The 18,981-nt window shown below is 39.5% G+C and overlaps 2 protein-coding genes across 3 annotated transcripts; both read right to left on the reverse strand.

The window, feature by feature from the left end:
* Positions 1-1,003: 1,003 nt before the first annotated feature.
* LOC103453665 (ubiquitin carboxyl-terminal hydrolase 6) lies at positions 1,004-11,833 on the reverse strand. Of its 2 annotated transcripts, none has more exons than XM_029108305.2 (18): positions 11,587-11,833; positions 10,410-10,555; positions 10,197-10,232; positions 9,959-10,066; positions 4,750-4,850; positions 4,531-4,657; positions 4,244-4,303; positions 4,079-4,146; positions 3,794-3,844; positions 3,377-3,485; positions 3,173-3,261; positions 2,500-2,569; positions 2,204-2,284; positions 2,001-2,096; positions 1,857-1,905; positions 1,642-1,740; positions 1,482-1,556; positions 1,004-1,235 (listed from the first exon to the last, which is right to left on the reverse strand). In XM_029108305.2, exons 1-18 carry the CDS (start codon positions 11,594-11,596, stop codon positions 1,180-1,182), a joined length of 1,431 nt encoding a protein of 476 aa, XP_028964138.1. In that variant the 5' UTR covers positions 11,597-11,833; the 3' UTR covers positions 1,004-1,179. The 2 variants fall into 2 exon arrangements, with proteins under 2 accessions (XP_028964138.1, XP_028964139.1); XM_029108306.2 differs by having other exon boundaries at positions 1,642-1,746; positions 11,587-11,796.
* Positions 11,834-17,539: 5,706 nt separating this feature from the next.
* LOC103414781 (phosphoglycerate kinase, chloroplastic-like) lies at positions 17,540-18,046 on the reverse strand. The gene has a single exon (XM_008353153.3). It carries the CDS (start codon positions 18,044-18,046, stop codon positions 17,540-17,542), a length of 507 nt encoding a protein of 168 aa, XP_008351375.3.
* Between the last annotated feature and the right edge of the window lie 935 nt (positions 18,047-18,981).

Genomic DNA, 18,981 nt, shown 5'->3' on the forward strand with positions numbered 1-18,981 from the left:
AACAAGGAATCCTAAAGAAGTATTTTACCACGCTGAGGCCCAGAGAAGTATTTATCAACTTTTTTTATATGCAACGATATATGGAATTTGATATCGAACTCACCATCCATGTGATTCAAACCTAAAACATGTCAAAAGAAAGCCACTAAATGGCTTCTTTATATAACTTTAGCATATAGAGGCCACTAATACGATAGAATCTTTCTGATATTGTTTTTGTTACGTATTAGTATTCCTAGATGTCTAATTTTTCTCTTACGCTTGCGTGTCTTTAAAATATAAGTTATATAACATAGAGACAGGAGGTAGATTGCAGTCAAAACTATCAAAAACATCGTCTTCTCGATCATCATCGAATTAGATGAATGCTAGTAATTTTGGCGATTTCCCTGACGATTTGTTAACGGAAATTCTTTGTCAGCTTCCAAGCAGTTGATTCGTTTTTCAATGTGTGTGTCCAAGTGATAAGCTTAGAAGGGGAAGACTGACATCGTTGTCGTTAACAAATGTGCTACTGCTAGCTCCACTGTTTGAAAGACGAGTTTCCACGATTGAAAGAAGATCCAGTTGTGGCAGGGACATATAATGACTTGGTTTTGTGCCGCAAAACCAAATATTTCCCACATGCTTACTACATAAGCAATCCACACACCTTGAGCTAGGTTGTGTGATGATTTACTTCATGGGTGAGGTCTCTGGTTCAAGTCCAAGATGGCCCAGCTGCGCCAAGGAAATGAATAGAAGAAGCATTTGACTCCCTCATGCATGCTCCACTTGGCTCGGGGGGATAGCGTTTCCCCCAACCCCTATCCGAAGCCACAGCCACAGGTTCAGAGTCGCAGAGTGGGATTCGTCTGCGATATGCCCTACTATAACCATGAGGAAGCTGATAAGAAAGGACAACGTGTCGTGCAGCTTAATTCGACTTTCACCGTCGCTATTTTGTTACAGTAAATCGAGCATTCCGGCAAAACATGCAACACATTTAGGACAAACTTCAACGTAAACCAAATAAATTTGCTTACATAATTAAAAACACGTCTAAAATTCCTGAATTTTTCCTTGGAACACACAGTGGGGACAAATTTCAATTGCACACGATGCAGTTGTGTAGAATCTAATCCCTGTGAAATGTAAACTGGAAAAGTGTTTCAATTTCAATTGAGGTAAAGGAAAATATCACATGCGGATGGTACGGGCCTTGTACAAGCAGATATAGGCCATATGCCAATCACCTGACACAAGCAAAAACGATTAGAGTGACGGCAATATTAAGGTAACCAGATAGATGCCAAAGCGGCGGGGTGCAAGCAGAAAGAGTGTTGCCCAAGACATCAGTAAGTAGGTTTAGGCACTGCTAATTGACAAGTTCACGGGTGAGCCGCTCGGCTGTTAGAGATCTATATATGCTATAAGATACATAATGGCATCACATGGATTTTTATCAACTTTCTCGTAAGAAGAATTTTCAGCAATCATACCTCCTCCAGAGAGTTTGGTGATGTCTTCCTCCTTCTGTGGGTAGGGATTGTCATCGTCATATTGGATCCATTTCCCTTGACCCAACAAAATAATTCCATGAGTTAAAAGGTTTGAATTTATCACATGCAGACAAACTAGCAGTTATTCCAGAAAACTTACCACTTTCTTGCTTGACCCAGGCAACATAATGGCCAGAGTCTGCACTACGACCCTTGTGTGTCAGCACAGCAACCAAATCATAAATTCCAGTCATAGCACCTGCAGCTAATGGACGGCGAAATAAGTGCTAACTAAGGACTCAAACAACCAGAGTGAAAGAAAAAAAGAAGAAAAAAATAACAAGGTTGAACTTATGAAGGTTGATTGATTTTTACCTTCATCTGATGTAGGATTAGATGATTCTCCCCTTCTGTTTGAGGATCCCTGCACGCAGAGAAGAGGGTGATGCTTTATACGTAATCAAATAGGCAGTTCATGAGGTTTCTGAGAAAAAGTGTATAGCTAGGTTGTATAATCACCTCCACATCAGACATCTCGATATCCTTGTCTTTTGAATCAGAGCTCTTTTCACTGGGTTTCAAACCAAGTTTTTTACCTTCCTCATCCCTCAGTCTCTGAAAGTTGAGGTTGGAAATAATTAGGACCAGTACAACAGAATAACAGTCAATGTTTTTTACCAAATGTTAACATAAGTTCATCAAAATCAAAGAGAAGTATATACCTGACGAGGAGCTTCCAATGTTTTGCGAAGATCATCTGAACACAGATCAAAAATATCCAATTGCAAAGGGTAATCGACTTTCTAAGACAAGAGAAAACAGTTTATTAGGCAGTGTTGCTAATAACAGTTTCATAATAAGATAGCACTGCAGTAAACTTGCAAAAACAAAAACTGTAAAGCATACTCAACACATACGCAGAAACTCTTTAAGGAAATAACTTCTTTTTCCACCTAAAATGATATGGAAGGAGACAAACGACAAATTTGTACATCGGAAGGAAAAAAAAAGGCATTACCCGCAAAATCTTGGCCTTCTGATTTGATTCCCTCTTCCAGAAAAAACGTACAAACTGAATGGTCAGGTACCTAGACGGAAAAAAAAAACTAACTGTAAGATTCCCCTTTTGTAATATTTTTTTGAGTTAAAAGTCAAAGGGGGCAGACTACACACAATTAGCCACCCATCCAGAACTTGGGGCCTGTTTGATAACCATATCGATTTTAGCTCATATTTTTTATTTTTTGTGCTAGAAATAGAAATAAAGCATAGGGAAGAATGAGGAATGGAAAGGGATGAATGGAGGTGGTGGGAAGGAGAGAGAAATGAAGATTGTATGAAAACAAAAACATGAAAGTGAAAACAACTTGGAATTATTTCCAGTTTTTGGTTGTTTAGTTTTCATTTTGTGTGTGTATGGACTCCTATGGAGCATTTCATATATATTCCTTTTTGCATTTCTTCCACCATACTTCCTTTACCGTTCTTTATTCCACCTTTCTCCTACATTCTTTTCCTCTCTCCATAGCACAAAAAATGAAAACTAAAACCGAAATGATTATCAATAAGAACCTTAAATAAGCGCACAAGATACTAAACGGACTACATAATAGTGCAAATCATTACATGTTGGTGACTAACAGGTTAGAATCAAGAATAATGCATTAATATACATATAGTCATTTTTGTACCTTGGAAGGCCATTGATAAGAGACTCCTTGACATAGATGGCGCTACGCCCCAAGGAAGGAGAATTTTTTTCCAGTTCTGATTTTAAACCCTGCATGAAGCAGTGTAATATATGAGGACCCTGTAATTACTATCGAGTATCTTGATAATATCATCACACGTTCTAGCACGCGCACACAAAATGAAATGAAGAAGATTATTCTTACATGTTTTAACCCTTCATGCAAATGGTTCACCTCATGTGATATGTGGCACTTCAGAGAATAAACTGACTCTGCTTCTGAGCTCTCTTCCCCACTTTCTACGCAGTGCACCCTAGCAGTCCACCACATCAATAAATATAACAAATGGTAGAAAAATTTCAGCTTCATTAAACTTATAACTCATAAATGAAATATGAACTTCAACAAGCCAGTAATATATCAAGCCAGCAAGAAGAAACTGAACAAATTATGCAAACGTTAACTGTTAAACAAAATTTAAGCCAGTCATCCAGAAAACTTAAGTATGTATTATTAATTTCATAATTACAATGAAACATGTTAGGTAATCTCAGACTGCAACTGAGTGTTAGTCAATATCTAATTAGAATACAGTAAATTGATAAGTTGCAGATGTCTAACCTGCTAACAAGTTCAATTCCGAAAAGTGCTTTAACAGAGTCTGGACTTTCACTGCAAGAGAACATTATTCAGTATAATTTCCAATATATGTATGGCAGAACAAAGACTGGCAACCAAAACAAAGAGAACAAAAATTGCTACTGGACCAAAAAGAACTTAGGAGTTCAAAGAAAACAAAGACAAAAATTGCTTACTCATTAGTTTAAGCCTAAGGTCATTAAACCACTCTCAGTTCCTAACTTCCTACACATATCTAAAACCAGAAAAATAAAATAAAAAACACACCTAGAACCGGACGATCTTAGAGATTGAGAAAGGGTGTATAAAAGCTGTGACCAACATTCTTCAGCATCCTGTTATGCATTAAGAACAAAAAAATCAATAAACTACCAAAGTAGCTAGACCGAAAAAACGCAGCCTTACAACAGGATAAAAACCCAAATTGAAAACCTGTTGCATGAAGGTACCATTATGCTGCTGACCAAATTGAGGATATTTTTTGCGCAATACCTGCAGATATAACAAAAAACCAACTTGTTATTTGTTCGGCCTGTACTAGTAAGAAACTACCAATACACTAATGATTATTAGGCTCCATGACATAGTTTCTACGCAAAAGTAAAATGCAAAAGTAAAATGCAAGAATTAAGAATATACAGTACAAGTTTCTCAAGCTTCATGGACAGATGAAAAGTGGTTCAAGAATTTAATTAAAACAGTGAAGAAAGATAACAAACCATCCAAAATTGCATGGGTGCCACAGCCTTGACACTTTTATCCAGTTCACTAAATAAACCACGAGTTGCAATAGTCAACATATGAGAGGTCTGATCCACATCATTGCTTCTTTCAGAATGTGAATACCTGAAGAAATAATACATTGTCATCACTAGTCTGATAGGAAAAACAATTGTAAGAAATTGAAATGCATTCTTTAACTGAAGAAGCTAACTTACTTGATCAAAGCTGATTTCAACTCTGGAACAGAATGCAGACATTGTATGGTGGAGTTCATATAGCAGGTGTTTCCCAAGTTAAATAGACCAGCACCATAACCCTGGAAATAAAAGTAACATAGGTCAAAATAATTTATACACATGGCAAAAAGAAAAGGAAAAAATATTGAAACCCAAAATAAAATCATGAAATTCAGAAACACATAAAAAGTCTACAACAACAACAACAACAACAACAAAGCCTTTCCCCACTAAGTAGGGTCGGCTATATGAATCCTAGAACGCCATTGCGCTCGGTTTTGTGTCATGTCCTCCGTTAGATCCAAGTACTCAAGTCTTTTCCTAGGGTCTATTCCAAAGTTTTCCTAGGTCTTCCTCTACCCCTTCGGCCCTGAACCTCTGTCCCGTAGTCACATTTTCGAACCGGAGCGTCAGTAGGCCTTCTTTGCACATGTCCAAACCACCGGAACCGATTTTCTCTCATATTTCCTTCAATTTTGGCTACTCCTACTTTACCTCGGATATCCTCATTCTCAATCTTATCCTTTCTCGTGTGCCCATACCTCCCACGAAGCATCCTCATCTCCGCTACACCCATTTTGTGTACGTGTTGATGCTTCACCGCCCAACATTCTGTGCCATACAACATCGCGGCCTTATTGCCGTCCTATAAAATTTTCCCTTGAGCTTCAGTGGCCTACGACGGTCACACAAACACGCCGGATGCACTCTTACACTTCATCCATCCAGCTTGTATTCTATGGTTGAGATCTCCATCTAAGTCTCCGTTCTCTTGCAAGATAGATCGTAGGTAGCGAAAACGGTCACTTTTTGTGATCTTCGCTAGATTGCTCCGGTCATTAGTGTGGATAAGTATATAAATGGATAGAGATAGGAAAGCAAACACAAGATGTACGTGGTTCACCCAGATTGGCTACGTCCACGGAATAGATGAGTTCTCATTAATTGTGAAGGGTTTACACAAGTACATAGGTTCAAGCTCTCCTTTAGTGAGTACAAGTGAATGATTTAGTACAAATGACATTAGGAAATATTGTGGGAGAATGATCTCGTAACCACGAAACTTCTAAGTACCGGAGTGTGGTATCGTCTTGACTTGCCTTATCTGTCTCATAGGTAGATGTGACATCTTCTCTGGAAGTACTCTTCCTCCATCCAGGGGTGGTATCTGTAACTGGTGGAGATGGACAAGGTAATGTATCAATTTCACTTGAAGCTTACTTGTAGTTTCAGGCTTGGTCAAGCGCGATACAAACCATGTAGTAGGAGTCCCCCAAGTCGCCGAGCTAGGGGATCTGCTGAAAGAGGTGACAGACAAGGTAAGCAATCAGAGCTCTGGCTGATTGTTCACATTCTCCCTATCTTGCCGGCAGCATGAAGGATAAAGAGAAGAAAAATGAGAAGAGATGATATGGGATACTTTTGCTTTTGAAGAAGTAACTTTCCACAGGCTTATTCTTGAACTGGGCTGGAGGGTTTTCTGGTTTCCTCCAGAGTATAAGGCCGACTGAAGAATTTGAGGGTCAAAACAAGTCCATCAAATCTAGAGTACGTTCGACCCTGCTGATATGGGATACTTTTGCTTTTGACAGAGTAGTGGATGTATCGGCACGTGTGCTGTTACGCTTGTCTCCACATGCTTCCTTGTATCCTTCTCACTTGCCCTATCTGTTCCTCAGGCAGATGCGGTATCTTCCCTGGAAGCATAAGATGTTGAAGATGAGTACTCGAGAGCAATGCCAGGTAAGCAATCAGGTAAGGGGTTCCAGGCAGTCAGTTCCTGGCTGGAAGCTTGATTCCAAGTGCTGACTGATTGCTCTTATTCTCCTTGTCTTGCAGGTAAGAACAAGGCCAAAGGAAAAGACAGGGAAAAAGCATGATATGGGATACTCTTGCTTTTAACCCTGATGATATGAGATATTCTTGCTCTAGTATAGCTTGTTTACAGAGGTGTTATCGGGGGGAAAGAAAGCTGAATATTTCGAAAGGCTTCGTTGGGAGTGCCCTCTCAGATAAGAGGAAGGGTTGAGCATTTTTGCAGGTCTGCCTGTCCGTTGAGGATGGAGGTCGACATATATAGGAGTCTCCCTAACATCAAGTAATAATGCTATTCCTTTACCCTGCTTGGTCATAGCACGGTAGTGGGAGCTGCCAGCTTCACATGTTTTAACTCTGTCAGAGCACTTTGAAAAAGTGGTCTGTAGTATCTGGAAAGCTGATGTTGCGTGTGAAGATTACAGACAAGCTTTATCCAAGGAGATCCAGCTCTTGAAGTTGGGAAAGTGGTGCCTCTTCGGTTTTTGAATAAGCAATCCTGTCGGGGATCTAGCTCTCGAGATTCGGAGAACGATGCCTTTCGATTTTTGAGAAAGCAATCTTGCTGGGGGTCTGGCTCTCGAGATTCGGAGAGCGGTGTCTCTTCGATTTTTGAGAAAGTAATCATGTTGGGAGTCTGGCTCTCGAGATTCGGAGGGCGGTGCCTTTTCGATTTTGGAGCAAGCAATCTTGTTGGGAGTGTTTTCTCGAATGTGAGTAAAGGTTGGGCATGTTTGCTAGTCTACCTTGCCACGAAGCACAGAGGTTGACACACAGGGACTTTCCAATTATCCAGCAGTGGTACTGTTCCTTTACCCTCTCTTCGATTTTTTAGAAAGTAATCATGTTGGAAGTCTGGCTCTCGAGATTCGGAGGGCGGTGCCTCTTCGATTTTGGAGCAAGCAATCTTGTTGGGAGTGTTTTCTCGAATATGAGTAAAGGTTGGACATGTTTGCTAAAGGTTGACACACCGGGACTTTCCAATTATCCAGCAGTGGTACTGTTCCTTTACCCTTGTGGGTAATAATATGGTAGCTAGACCTTCAAAATTTATGTGTCTAAACTTTGTTAGTGTTGTTTCTTTGCTATTCTTTTACCCTTCTTGGTCAGAGCGATGTAGTGGGAGCTGCAAGCTTCACGTGTCTCAACTTTGTCAGAGAACTTTGGCAAAGTTATCTATGGTACCCATGAGCTACTGTTGCGTGTGGGAAGTGGGTGATTGAACAGTACGATTCATGTACTTTCTACTTCGCCAGAAATCTTCGACAGAATGCCCATAATTTCCGCAAAGTTGAGTGTGCGTGTGACAGGTGCTGACAAGGCTGGAAAAGTAGGTGCCTCTTCGATTTCTGAGATTGGCCCTCGTGGTCTCTGAGCAGCCCAGCTTTTGAGAAAGCAAGCCTCTTCGATTTCTGAGATCGACCCTCGTGGTCTCTGAGCAGCCCAGCTTTTAAGAAAGCAAACGCCTCTTCGATTTCTGAGCAGGCGCCTCTTCGATTTCTGAAGCTTCGTCGAGTGCAGATTTTTATAGGGGCTGGCATTAAGTTCCAAAGCACACTTGAATATCCACCAGTAGAAGCTCCATTCTTGCACTTCTAAGATCTTGATTTGTCCGACCTCTTCTCTCTTCAAGACCCTTGAAAATGTCTGGCCCCTCCGACCGTCGTTTTGACTTGAACCTTGTTGAAGAGGCAGCCTCGCCTTCTCCAGACAACATATGGCGCCCATCCTTCGTCTCCCCTACTGGTCCTCTTACCATTGGGGATTCCGTGATGAAGAATGATATGACCGCTGCGGTAGTGGCCAGGAACCTTCTCACTCCCAAAGATAACAGACTACTTTCCAAACGGTCTGATGAGTTGGCTGTTAAGGATTCTCTGGCTCTCAGTGTTCAGTGTGCAGGTTCTGTGTCTAATATGGCCCAACGCCTATTTGCTCGAACCCGCCAAGTTGAATCATTGGCGGCTGAAGTGATGAGTCTCAAACAGGAGATTAGAGGGCTCAAGCATAAGAATAAACAGTTGCACCGGCTCGCACATGACTATGCTACAAACATGAAGAGGAAGCTTGACCAGATGAAGGAATCTGATGGTCAGGTTTTACTTGATCATCAGAGATTTGTGGGTTTGTTCCAAAGGCATTTATTGCCTTCGTCTTCTGGGGCTGTACCGCTTAATGAAGCTCCAAATGATCAACCTCTGATGCCTCCTCCTTCTAGGGTTCTGTCCAGTACTGAGGCTCCGAATGATCCCCCTCCGGTGCCTTCTCTTTCTGGGGCTCTACCGACTGCTGAGACTTCTCCTAAGCAACCTTTGTGAAGGCTCCCTTTTGTTTGTTTATTTTGACTCAAGTATATGTAGATATTTGTAACTTATCGGGGATATCAATAAATAAGCTTTCCTTCATTTCAACGTATTGTGTTAAATACACCAAAGCCTTCTTCGCTAAGTTCTTTGAATTTTCTTTTGTTGAAGCTTGTATGTTGAAGCTTTGTGAGTGGAGCATGTAGGTTGAGGTAGTGTTCCCTTAATTTCCCGAGTGAGGAAAACTTCTCGGTTGGAGACTTGGAAAATCCAAGTCACTGAGTGGGATCGGCTTCTGGGGCTCTACCGACTGCTGAGACTTCTCCTAAGCAACCTTTGTGAAGGCTCCCTCTTGTTTGTTTATTTTGACTCAAGTATATGTACATATTTGTAACTTATCGGGGATATCAATAAATAAGCTTTCCTTCATTTCAACGTATTGTGTTAAATACACCAAAGCCTTCTTCGCTAAGTTCTTTGAATTTTCTTTTGTTGAAGCTTGTATGTTGAAGCTTTGTGAGTAGAGCATGTAGGTTGAGGTAGTGTTCCCTTAATTTCCCGAGTGAGGAAAACTTCTCGGTTGGAGACTTGGAAAATCCAAGTCACTGAGTGGGATCGTCTAACAAGTTAAAATTACTGAAATAAAAAGAGAAAAAGACACAAAAGTTCATTTTACGACTGAACCTTCAAACATATAAAAGTGGCATAATTGAGAATGCTCTGAAGCCATTATTTCTGATAATGATTCACATGCAAATGAGAATAAAATAATGTGTTGGCACTACTAGCCAACAAGGAAACTTACCAGAAGAGTCCAACACAAAATCCTAATTAATGTCAAACTCACAAAAAAGTAAGAAAAAAAATCAAAATGTTACAGAGTTACCAGCATATCATAATAACAGCACAAGGTCAAATTAAAAAGATAACAGAAATTTGCAAAACTCTAAATGAAAGAGATGGGAGAAGTTTGCAGAAAAATATCACACATGTCATAATAACAGCACAAGGTCCACTAAGAAGAAAAGACAGCTTTTTAAATCTGCAAAACACAACTGCATAGTACTTACCAAGTGAAGAGCTTGTTCTTCTTCTGGGAGATCTTCTGCAAATACAATAGCCTTCTCTGGAGCCTTGACAACCTCATCTGCTGTCCCCATCATCATCAATTTTTGACCCTACAAAATGTATTTATTATCGATCATTTCTTTTTCTTGTAGGAAACATTAAAGATTTGTGATTAAAGAAACAATAAATAAGAAGAAGATATATATAATACTAATTGTGATTCGCTTAACAAAAACCCACATCTTTTACTCCTAGAGTCGACCAGTCTGCATCATCCTACATTTAAAAAACATACAAACACAAAAAAGGTTAGGCATATAATATCCAAATTCATCTTTATACAGGAAGTTCTAATTGGTGTGTGAAAAAGGATTTACTTGACAATTCCAGCATCAAGAACAAGACATATATGTATATATGGACAAAATCACTACGCCTGAGCGATCTATTTACCTTCAATAAACCACCTTTAACCATTATCTTCTGTCTTTCAGGAGGTACCCCTGTTAAGTCGTATAGTTGGCATTTAAATACATAAGGTGGCTGAGTAGTATCAATTTCCACAGCTTTCAACAGCTCCTTTTGCCATTTTACACTCACTGCAAATGAGTCACAAATCACAATTGTCAATAACAGAATCTACAAACCCAAGTAACAAGTTACAAATCTGCAGGACAACATATCTTATAAGAATCCATCTATACCATTCTCAGATTAAGCTAATAGCATCTGGAAAGAATAAAAAAAAATTCAGTACCGAACTAAGACTAGTTCATTCGAATCTAACAAGAGTCTGGAGTCTAGTAGCGTGGGCTTGTAATGAAATGGGGCATTAAAGCAGTTGCGTTCTTGATGGAACTTAAACCGGATGGGTAAAGGTGTTGCGATCTGTTCACTGTGAAGTCGTATAAGCATGCCCTATGCCACTCAGGTTAGTACAGCACCACACCCTTAATGTTTGGTTGGTAACCAAAACACACGCGGAATGTTTAATTAAAAAAAAAAAAGTCTGGAGTCTTGTAAAACTTGTTTTCAGCAACACCTTAGATTCTTCACTAGTATGCTATGCAACATTGTTGCATAAGATGAATACAGCAAAGAGAAACCAAAATTAACTGAGAAATTTATATGTGCAACTGAACCGGTCCACTTGATATTAAAAAAAAGCCCACTTGAGAAATCCCAGATTCGGATAAGTTAAAACTAGTTAATCCTCTAATGGGATTCTTCGATTGTATGTTATGAACATTGTTGCATAAGATGAAATAGCAAACACACCTAATTGACAGAGAAATTTATATGCGTAACTGAACCACTCCACTTAAACACGAAAACCCACATCAGAAAACCCAAAACTACAAAGACCCAGATCCTAATTTCCAAATACAACCTACAAATCGAGCTCAAATTACTCAAAAAAAAAGACGGACGAACAAACTGCTTAGGCGCATCAAACACCACAAATCTCCGGTAACCTAGATCACAGAACTGAATGAAAACCCCTAAGTTCGCCGCCAAAGTGAAACATTACACGCCAGAAATGCTCGAAATTAAAAACAATCATAAATACCAATTTGAAATACAGATAAAATCAATAAAATATAAAATTAAGCTCGAGCAGCGCTCTTACCGTTAAGCATGGCGGAAAAGGTTTGGAGCTTCGAAGATCGGTGAGCAACGGAGGTTCGGGTTTTTGCAGAGTTGATTAGCTTGTAGAACAGGCAAAGAGAAATGTGCTTCAATGTTTCAGGCTTTCTGGCTTTTGTCTTGTAGAGGGCCAGTCCGACCCGACTTTTCGACTCCGTATAGGTAAAAAAATACCTAACAGCATCTCCAATGTGAAGACAAACTTAAGTGGAAATGTCACTACCTATCTAACATAGAAAATTCTTTCAACCGAAATGTTATTTGCTGACAAAATTGAAATCTTTATGAATATGAATTATTTGACGTCGATGTCCATTCATTTTTTATTGGTTTAATGATGGATTTCCTATTTCACTAGCATTTCAGCTAATAAAAATTTTGTTTCAATGACAATTTAGTTGGAGAAACCAAGGAAGAAAATATCAGTAATATCGGAAATATCGGTAGTCCGAAAACACGGAAATATCGATGGAAATATCGGTAAAATATCGATATCGATAAAAATTACATGGAAACCACGGAAATTGTAAGAAAAACTTGGAAATTTTAATTGAAACTTTGCAAGATGTTTATTTAGTCAATTATCTATTAGTTTATCACAAAAAATTGGAAGGAAATGCATTGCATGATGGATTTAACATTATCAAGTTGATTATATAGCGAGCTGACAAACATTGTGAATATAGAAAATATGTAGTAATTAATGAAAGAAGTTTAAACACACCCAAAAGATTTTGTAAATTCGCATTTTTTCCCCCAAAAGGTTTATTAAATTTTGCATTTTAGTCCCATATCTTCATCCAATCAAAATCTCCTTTTCAGATTTTCTAAACCTGTCCTCCTATCAGTGCTTGCCACGTGGCAAGCACTCACCTATCTCTCTCTTCTCCCCGTACCAACTCTCATTTCTCTCTCTCAAGTCTCAGCTAACTCACATCTCTCTCTCGTCGATCGAACCCACACCCACACACCGAGGTACCAGAGCCACCCCGACGACGGCGCAATAGCACCACCACACGCACAGAGACTCTCAAAACTCTCATCTCTCTCCGTCCTTTCTCTCTGCAGTCTGCACCGAGAGTCCGAGAGTCCGAGATTCACACATGCTTCAGGAATACACCCCACCCGCTTCGACGACGGCTTCGTCCCACACCCTCACCACCACGACGCCAGCGAGAAGCGAACATCGGCACCCATTCTCCTCCTCCCCCCGGAGCCTGCCCCGCCGGCGCCGCGCTCGCCTCCGTCTCTGTTCCGCATCTGCTTCAACCCAAGATCAGCCAGATCCCTCTTCGTTTCCTCTTACTCATTCTCCCTCCGCCGCCTCCCTTCCTCCTCTTCCTCCTTCGGCTTCATCACCATCGTCACCGAGATCAGCCAGATCGGCATCGTTGAGGCGCAGATCTTGGGTTTGAGCATGGATTGCAGAGAGATCTGGGCAACTGGGGGGACGACGCAGCCTCGGCTGCCTTTCCGACGACGGATCAACGACGATTTTTTCGATAATATCAAAAATATCGCGATATTATCGATATTATCGATAATATCGCGATATTTTGACGATAATGAGACGGATACCTCAGAAAATATCGGAACCTCAGAAAAACGATAATATCGGCGAAATATCGCCGATATTATCGATATTTAATTCCATGGGAGAAACACAAAATTTAACATAGGATTTCAGATTGCCACATTAACTATCAATTGAAATTTGACTACTTAATTTGACATTTCCATTGAAAGTGATCTAATGAGATTTTTTTTTTTTTTTTTTTTTTTTTTTTGGTTTCAAAAAGTTTAGGTGAGAGGAGGCTGGAACCTATTAGGCTAAAAGAGTAATTGATATTTTTGAACAAACTATATTATCTACACTAAGAGGTGAGAAAGTGGAATAAGTCTCACAACGGATTAGTAATAATGTGATTCAAATTCACAATTAATAAAAATCAAACCTAAAACTTTTCACTTATAAATAAATCAGTAATGAATTTGTCTTTATTAACAATAACATGGCCTATGGATAGTTTGGTTTGGTTTGATTTTGACCATACCACTATTGAAACCAAACCAAACAAGTCATTATTAATCAGTTTGGTTTGGTTGGTTTAAACCTATTCCAACACATCAATTAAAATGTCCAGTATTTTATATTTTTAATTTTCTGAAATTCAAACATCTCAAGCATTCCAATTCAATCAAAATATTAAGTTTTTGAAACATAAAATTTACATCAAATCAACAAGACTAAGTTTTAGCTAAATTAAATTTCACGTTAGCAAACAATTTTGTTAGTTGCAATCTCATATAAGCATAAAATGCAGACAAATCTCTAATTGTTACAGGTCATTACAACTTGTAATATGTGCATGACAACACATCAAAATAACCTACGTACATTGACATTTGTATAATAAATAAAACAAATAATTACAAGAGATATGATAGGTTCGGTTTAGTTTTGATCAGTTTTAAAAGTATAAAAATCGAACCAAACTAAAAATAAATCGGTTCGGTGTGGATTTAAATTGTTTGACTTTTCTATTAGTCAAAATCAAACCAAACCGACCAAAATGATTCTAATTTGTTAGTTTAGTTGCTTCGGTGCCCACCCATAATTTATTTGTTCAAAAAAGCACTTACATATTGTGTGTTTTGAGCTTAGATGTGCTCATTGTTGGAATTTTTATTTATTTATTTATTACTTACATGTTAAGGCTCACGTGGTTTGATGGTGTCAACGCTAATTTTAGTGATGGAAAGGGCGGACACTGGATAACGCGGTTCAATATGGGGTTGGAATCACAGTTGGTATCGAAAATTTTGATGCAATTTTGGTCGGAAAGTTTCCTGAAATTGACGATAGTTTCTTGTGATTAATAATTCTAATTTCACTTAAGATAAACACCACATCTTAAGGTTTGCATGGTTTTTTAAAGGGTTTTCACAAAACATAATGAGCCTCTCATGTTCATATTTGATCCAAACATCGGAACGAATTGTATATTAGATATACATTCTATGTTGGAGGTTCCAAGTATAATATATATTAGGAAAAACATATGACTGCTAGGTGATGGCGGAACCTAGTGCTTTTATAAATTGGTATTTAAAAACTCTTTTCTTTTATTAATTTTGGGCGAATTTACTATTTTTTTAATTAAAATTCGTTTTTAATATTACATGTCACAGCCAGTCCTGAATTATTTTTATCGGTGGTGTGAAAAGTCTAAAATGCCGTTGAGCGTTGGGTTGTGTTTGTGAATTAAGCTAAGGTTTTGGACCAATTAAGTTCATTTCCTAACTGATTAGACCCAATTAGATTTTTTTTAAGTTATTTGTCTTTGGTTGGGGACCAATCTGGACCACACACACATACCCTTACCCTATCCTGTTGACTCTCTCTCCTCCCTCTCGCATTTTCTACCATTCCCGTACAATTGTACAGACAAACCTTGAACCTTCACTTCCATCCTTAGATCGAACCTATGGAGACCATTTTTAAGTTCCTTGTGAGGCCAGGAACCCATTGATACTATTATTTGGACGTGAAGCCTTTATTTTCCTGAAAAACCATAATCTATGATTTGAGCACTCTTGATCCACAAAACGGAAGGTCTTTGAACAACGTAAATCCGACCGTGAATCTGCAAGAAATGTAAATAACACAAGATGTATCGTGGTTCACCCCAAGGTTTGGACTACGTCCACACTGATATTGTATTTATCTGAGAGGTGAGGGAGAGAACCTCTGTAATGTGAGAGGGGATGTAAGGAGGCTTCTGAGGGTGAGAGGGCCTAGGAATTAGCCTCTCTTAATTGTGAGGGTGATGAGTCCTTTTATAGAATAAGGGCTCCTCACTTATTACATATTTACTCATTCCTTTATTACATAATTACATTTAAGTCCCCCAAGTATTTGTACGAGATCTAAATACGGAGGCCCTAAGTATGGTATAAACAGTAGTCCCCCAAGTCTTCAGTCAAGAGAGTCTTTTGGCTGGAGACTTGAAATTCAGTCCATGTGTGGACCGAAGTAACTAGATGTTATCTTGAACTGATGATCGATATGAGGCGGTGCTTAATCTGAAATGATGCTCAACAAGAAGTAGCACATGCTGCGAGGCTGCTCGGCTCGTGGCTTATGTTGCCTTGGTTGGCTCGGCTTGTGGTGTTGAAGGTGAGGGAGTCTCTTTTATAGAATAAGGGTTCGCTCTTCAATACATGAATGATGGGCTAAAGTTGATGCTTTCTAATGATGGTGAGGGAGTCCCTTTTATAGAATAAGGGCTCGCTCTTCAATACATAAATGATGGGCTAGAGTTTATGCTCGCGGCAATGCGTTTGCTCAGTAGGCGGTGATGCTCTCTAATGAAAGTGAGGGAGTCCCTTTTATAAAATAAGGGATCGCTCCTGAATACATAAATAATGGGCTAGAGTCCCCCAAGTATTTTTCATGAGGCCTAGTTGAGGCCCAATATATGGTACATAATGTAGTCCTCTAAGTCTTCGGTCAATAGAGTCTGTTGGCTGGAGTCTTCAAATTAAATCCATGTATGGGCCGAAATGGCGGTTGTTCGGAGGCGGTATTTGTATACCCTGCACTGAAGCTTTGTAGGTGAAGCTTTGCAAGTGAAGCTTTGAAGCTAGAGCTTTGTAAATGAAGCTTTTGAAGTTAGAGCTCTGTAAATGAAGCTTTTGAAGTTAGAGCTCTGTAAAGCTTTTGAAGCTAGAGCTCTGTAAATGAAGCTTTCGAAACTAGAGCTCTGTAAATAAAGTTTTTGAAGCTAGAGCTTTGTAAATGAAGCTTTTGAAGTTAGAGCTCTGTAAATGAAGTTTTTGAAGCTAGAGCTCTATAAATGAAGCTTTCGAAGTTAGAGCTTTGTAAATGAAGCTTTTGAAGCTAGAGCTTTGTAAATGAAGTTTTCGAAGCTAGAGCTCTATAAATGAAGCTTTTGAAGCTGATTGACATGAGTGATGCTTATGAATGTTTATGTTGATTGACATGAGTGATGCTCATGGATGTTGTCATGAGTGATGCTTCTGAATGTTGACATGAGTGATGCTCATGAATGTTGACATGAATGATGCTCATGAATGTTTATGTATGATTGATATGAGTGATGCTCATGAATGTTTATGTATGATTGACATGAGTAGTGCTCATGTATAATTTTTGAAGTACTGGGCGTACTTTTGATCACATGGTTGGTGATAATAGCGGCAGGCTGCCGAATAATTTGGAGTACTGGCGTACTTTTGATCACCTGGTTGGCGATAATAGCGGCGGGGTGCCAAATAATTTTTTATAGTACTAAGCGTACTTTTGGTCACTTGGTTGGTGATAATAGCGGCGGGGTGCCGAATAATTTTTTTGTGGTACTGGACGTACTTTGGTCACCTGGTTGATGATAATAGCGGCATGGTGCCGAATATTTTTTTGTGGTACTGGACGTACTTTGGTTCACCTAGTTAGTGCTATTTTGGGCTTATGGGCCTTCGCCCTCCACACAACATTCCAACCCATTTATTTTGGGCTTTGCCGTTTTTTTTTTAAACCCTCTGATGGGGTTTATAGGGATATCTCTGAAAGATAAGAAAAATAATTTACATCATTCAGAAACAAGAAAAGTAAATCACATCATTCTGGTAGGATGTTTATTCCTCACTTTTGCTTTCTCTTTTTGCTTTTTCTTTTCTGCTTTTGTTTTTGGTTTCGTTTTCTCTTTTCTTTTATGCTTTTGTTTCTTTTCCTCAGGCTTTACTAGTGGTCTCCCCGCTCCTTGCTTTTGCTTTCTGTATTCCTTTTTTGACAGCACTTGCTTTTCTTGCTTTTGAGATCCACCTTGACCAGAGCATCAAATGCATTGAAATGAGTCATGGTCCCGCCCTTCACATGGTTCAGGGACAATGATTACTTCACATGGTCTCGCTCTTCACATGTTTTTCTTGCTTTTCTTCCCATTTTTGTGGTTGAATGATTTTTCTTCACCAAACATACAGGGTGAGAATGCCGAACTGTCAATCACTCCGATCTTGGATGAGACCTTTGAACCACTAACAATGGCAGCAAATGGCCTTTTGGGGCTTGATACTGCCCCAACGAGATAGTCGAGTTCCTTCTGCAAAAGGAAATCGGCTACAGATGGCCTCAAGAATTTTGTGATTCCCTTAGTTGAGGCATGAGCTCTATGTGCAGTCCCAAATGCATCGTTAACATAAAGATCTGCTAAAACGACAAGCTTTTTTGCATGCTCAGGATCATTCTTCTCTTCTTCCTTGTAAAACCTCACATTTTCAAGAAGAAAAACACCACCTTTAAGAAGTGAAGCCATCAGCTTCTCTACTTCTGGACTAATAGAATCCTCAGCGTCGCCTTCGTCGTCCTCGTCGTTATCGTCGAGAAGCTGTTTCTCCAACTCTTGCAGCTTTTTGCTAAACATCTTCTCGGAGTCCACACCTCGGGTCTGAACCGGGTTGTTCTAAACCGGATTGTTGGGAACCAGATTGTTAACATATGACATCGCCGGTGGTGCTGGCTGGTTAATGGGCTGAGGTCGGAGCTGCTGAGGCATAGGCAACCCGAGTATTTGTACAAGATCTAAATACGGAGGCCCTAAGTATGGTATAAACAAGCACTGTTTATGCAATCGTAAATGTGAAGTTTTTAGGAAATTTTAAGCTGCCAGGAAGCTTTAGGACGTCTTCGCGAAGCTCGAAGAAGAAAAATGAAGTGTTTTGGACGTCGGGAAGTTGAGTTTGGCAAGTTTCAAGTTTGGTCGGAATATCGAGGCTTCTTCAGCGAAATCCTGTGGATTTCAGGGCTTAAAATTGGTAAGGTTTTGTTTTACTCGTTGTAAGCTTCATTTTGGTACAAATAATTTTGGTTGAGAAATGAAGAAGATATTGAAGTTCTAAGATTTTCCAGTTTCCAGCGATCGCAGTGGCACCGACGAACCAAGGAAGAAAGAGGAGAATATTCCGTCAAGACGGAATATTCTAATGCTGTCAGGTATAATTAACAGTATATTCTAGTTGTTAACGGAATATTCCCTAACAGCGTTAACTATTCTGTCCCATGTGCCAGGCACGTGCCTGCGCGTGGGCCGTTCGTTTGGCCGTGCCTTGGTTAGCGCGTGGGGTCACGAAATTATTTTCTAAAAATATGGGGATGTTCCTGAGGTTGAGTAGGTCATGGTGGTATATTCAAATACCTCATTTGAGCAATGTATGATAAGTTATTTCCTAGTTTTGTGTATGTGCTTTAAATAACGTTTATTCAGTTATTTTTTTCATATAGGTGAGACCTATCCTGAGGACAAGCGCCATTAATCGAGGCTCGGGGGCTACGACCCTTCGACATATTAGTGAGTGGGCT

This window comes from Malus domestica, chromosome 09 (genome assembly GCF_042453785.1).
Source record: "Malus domestica chromosome 09, GDT2T_hap1".
NCBI classification, from domain to species: Eukaryota; Viridiplantae; Streptophyta; class Magnoliopsida; order Rosales; family Rosaceae; genus Malus; species Malus domestica.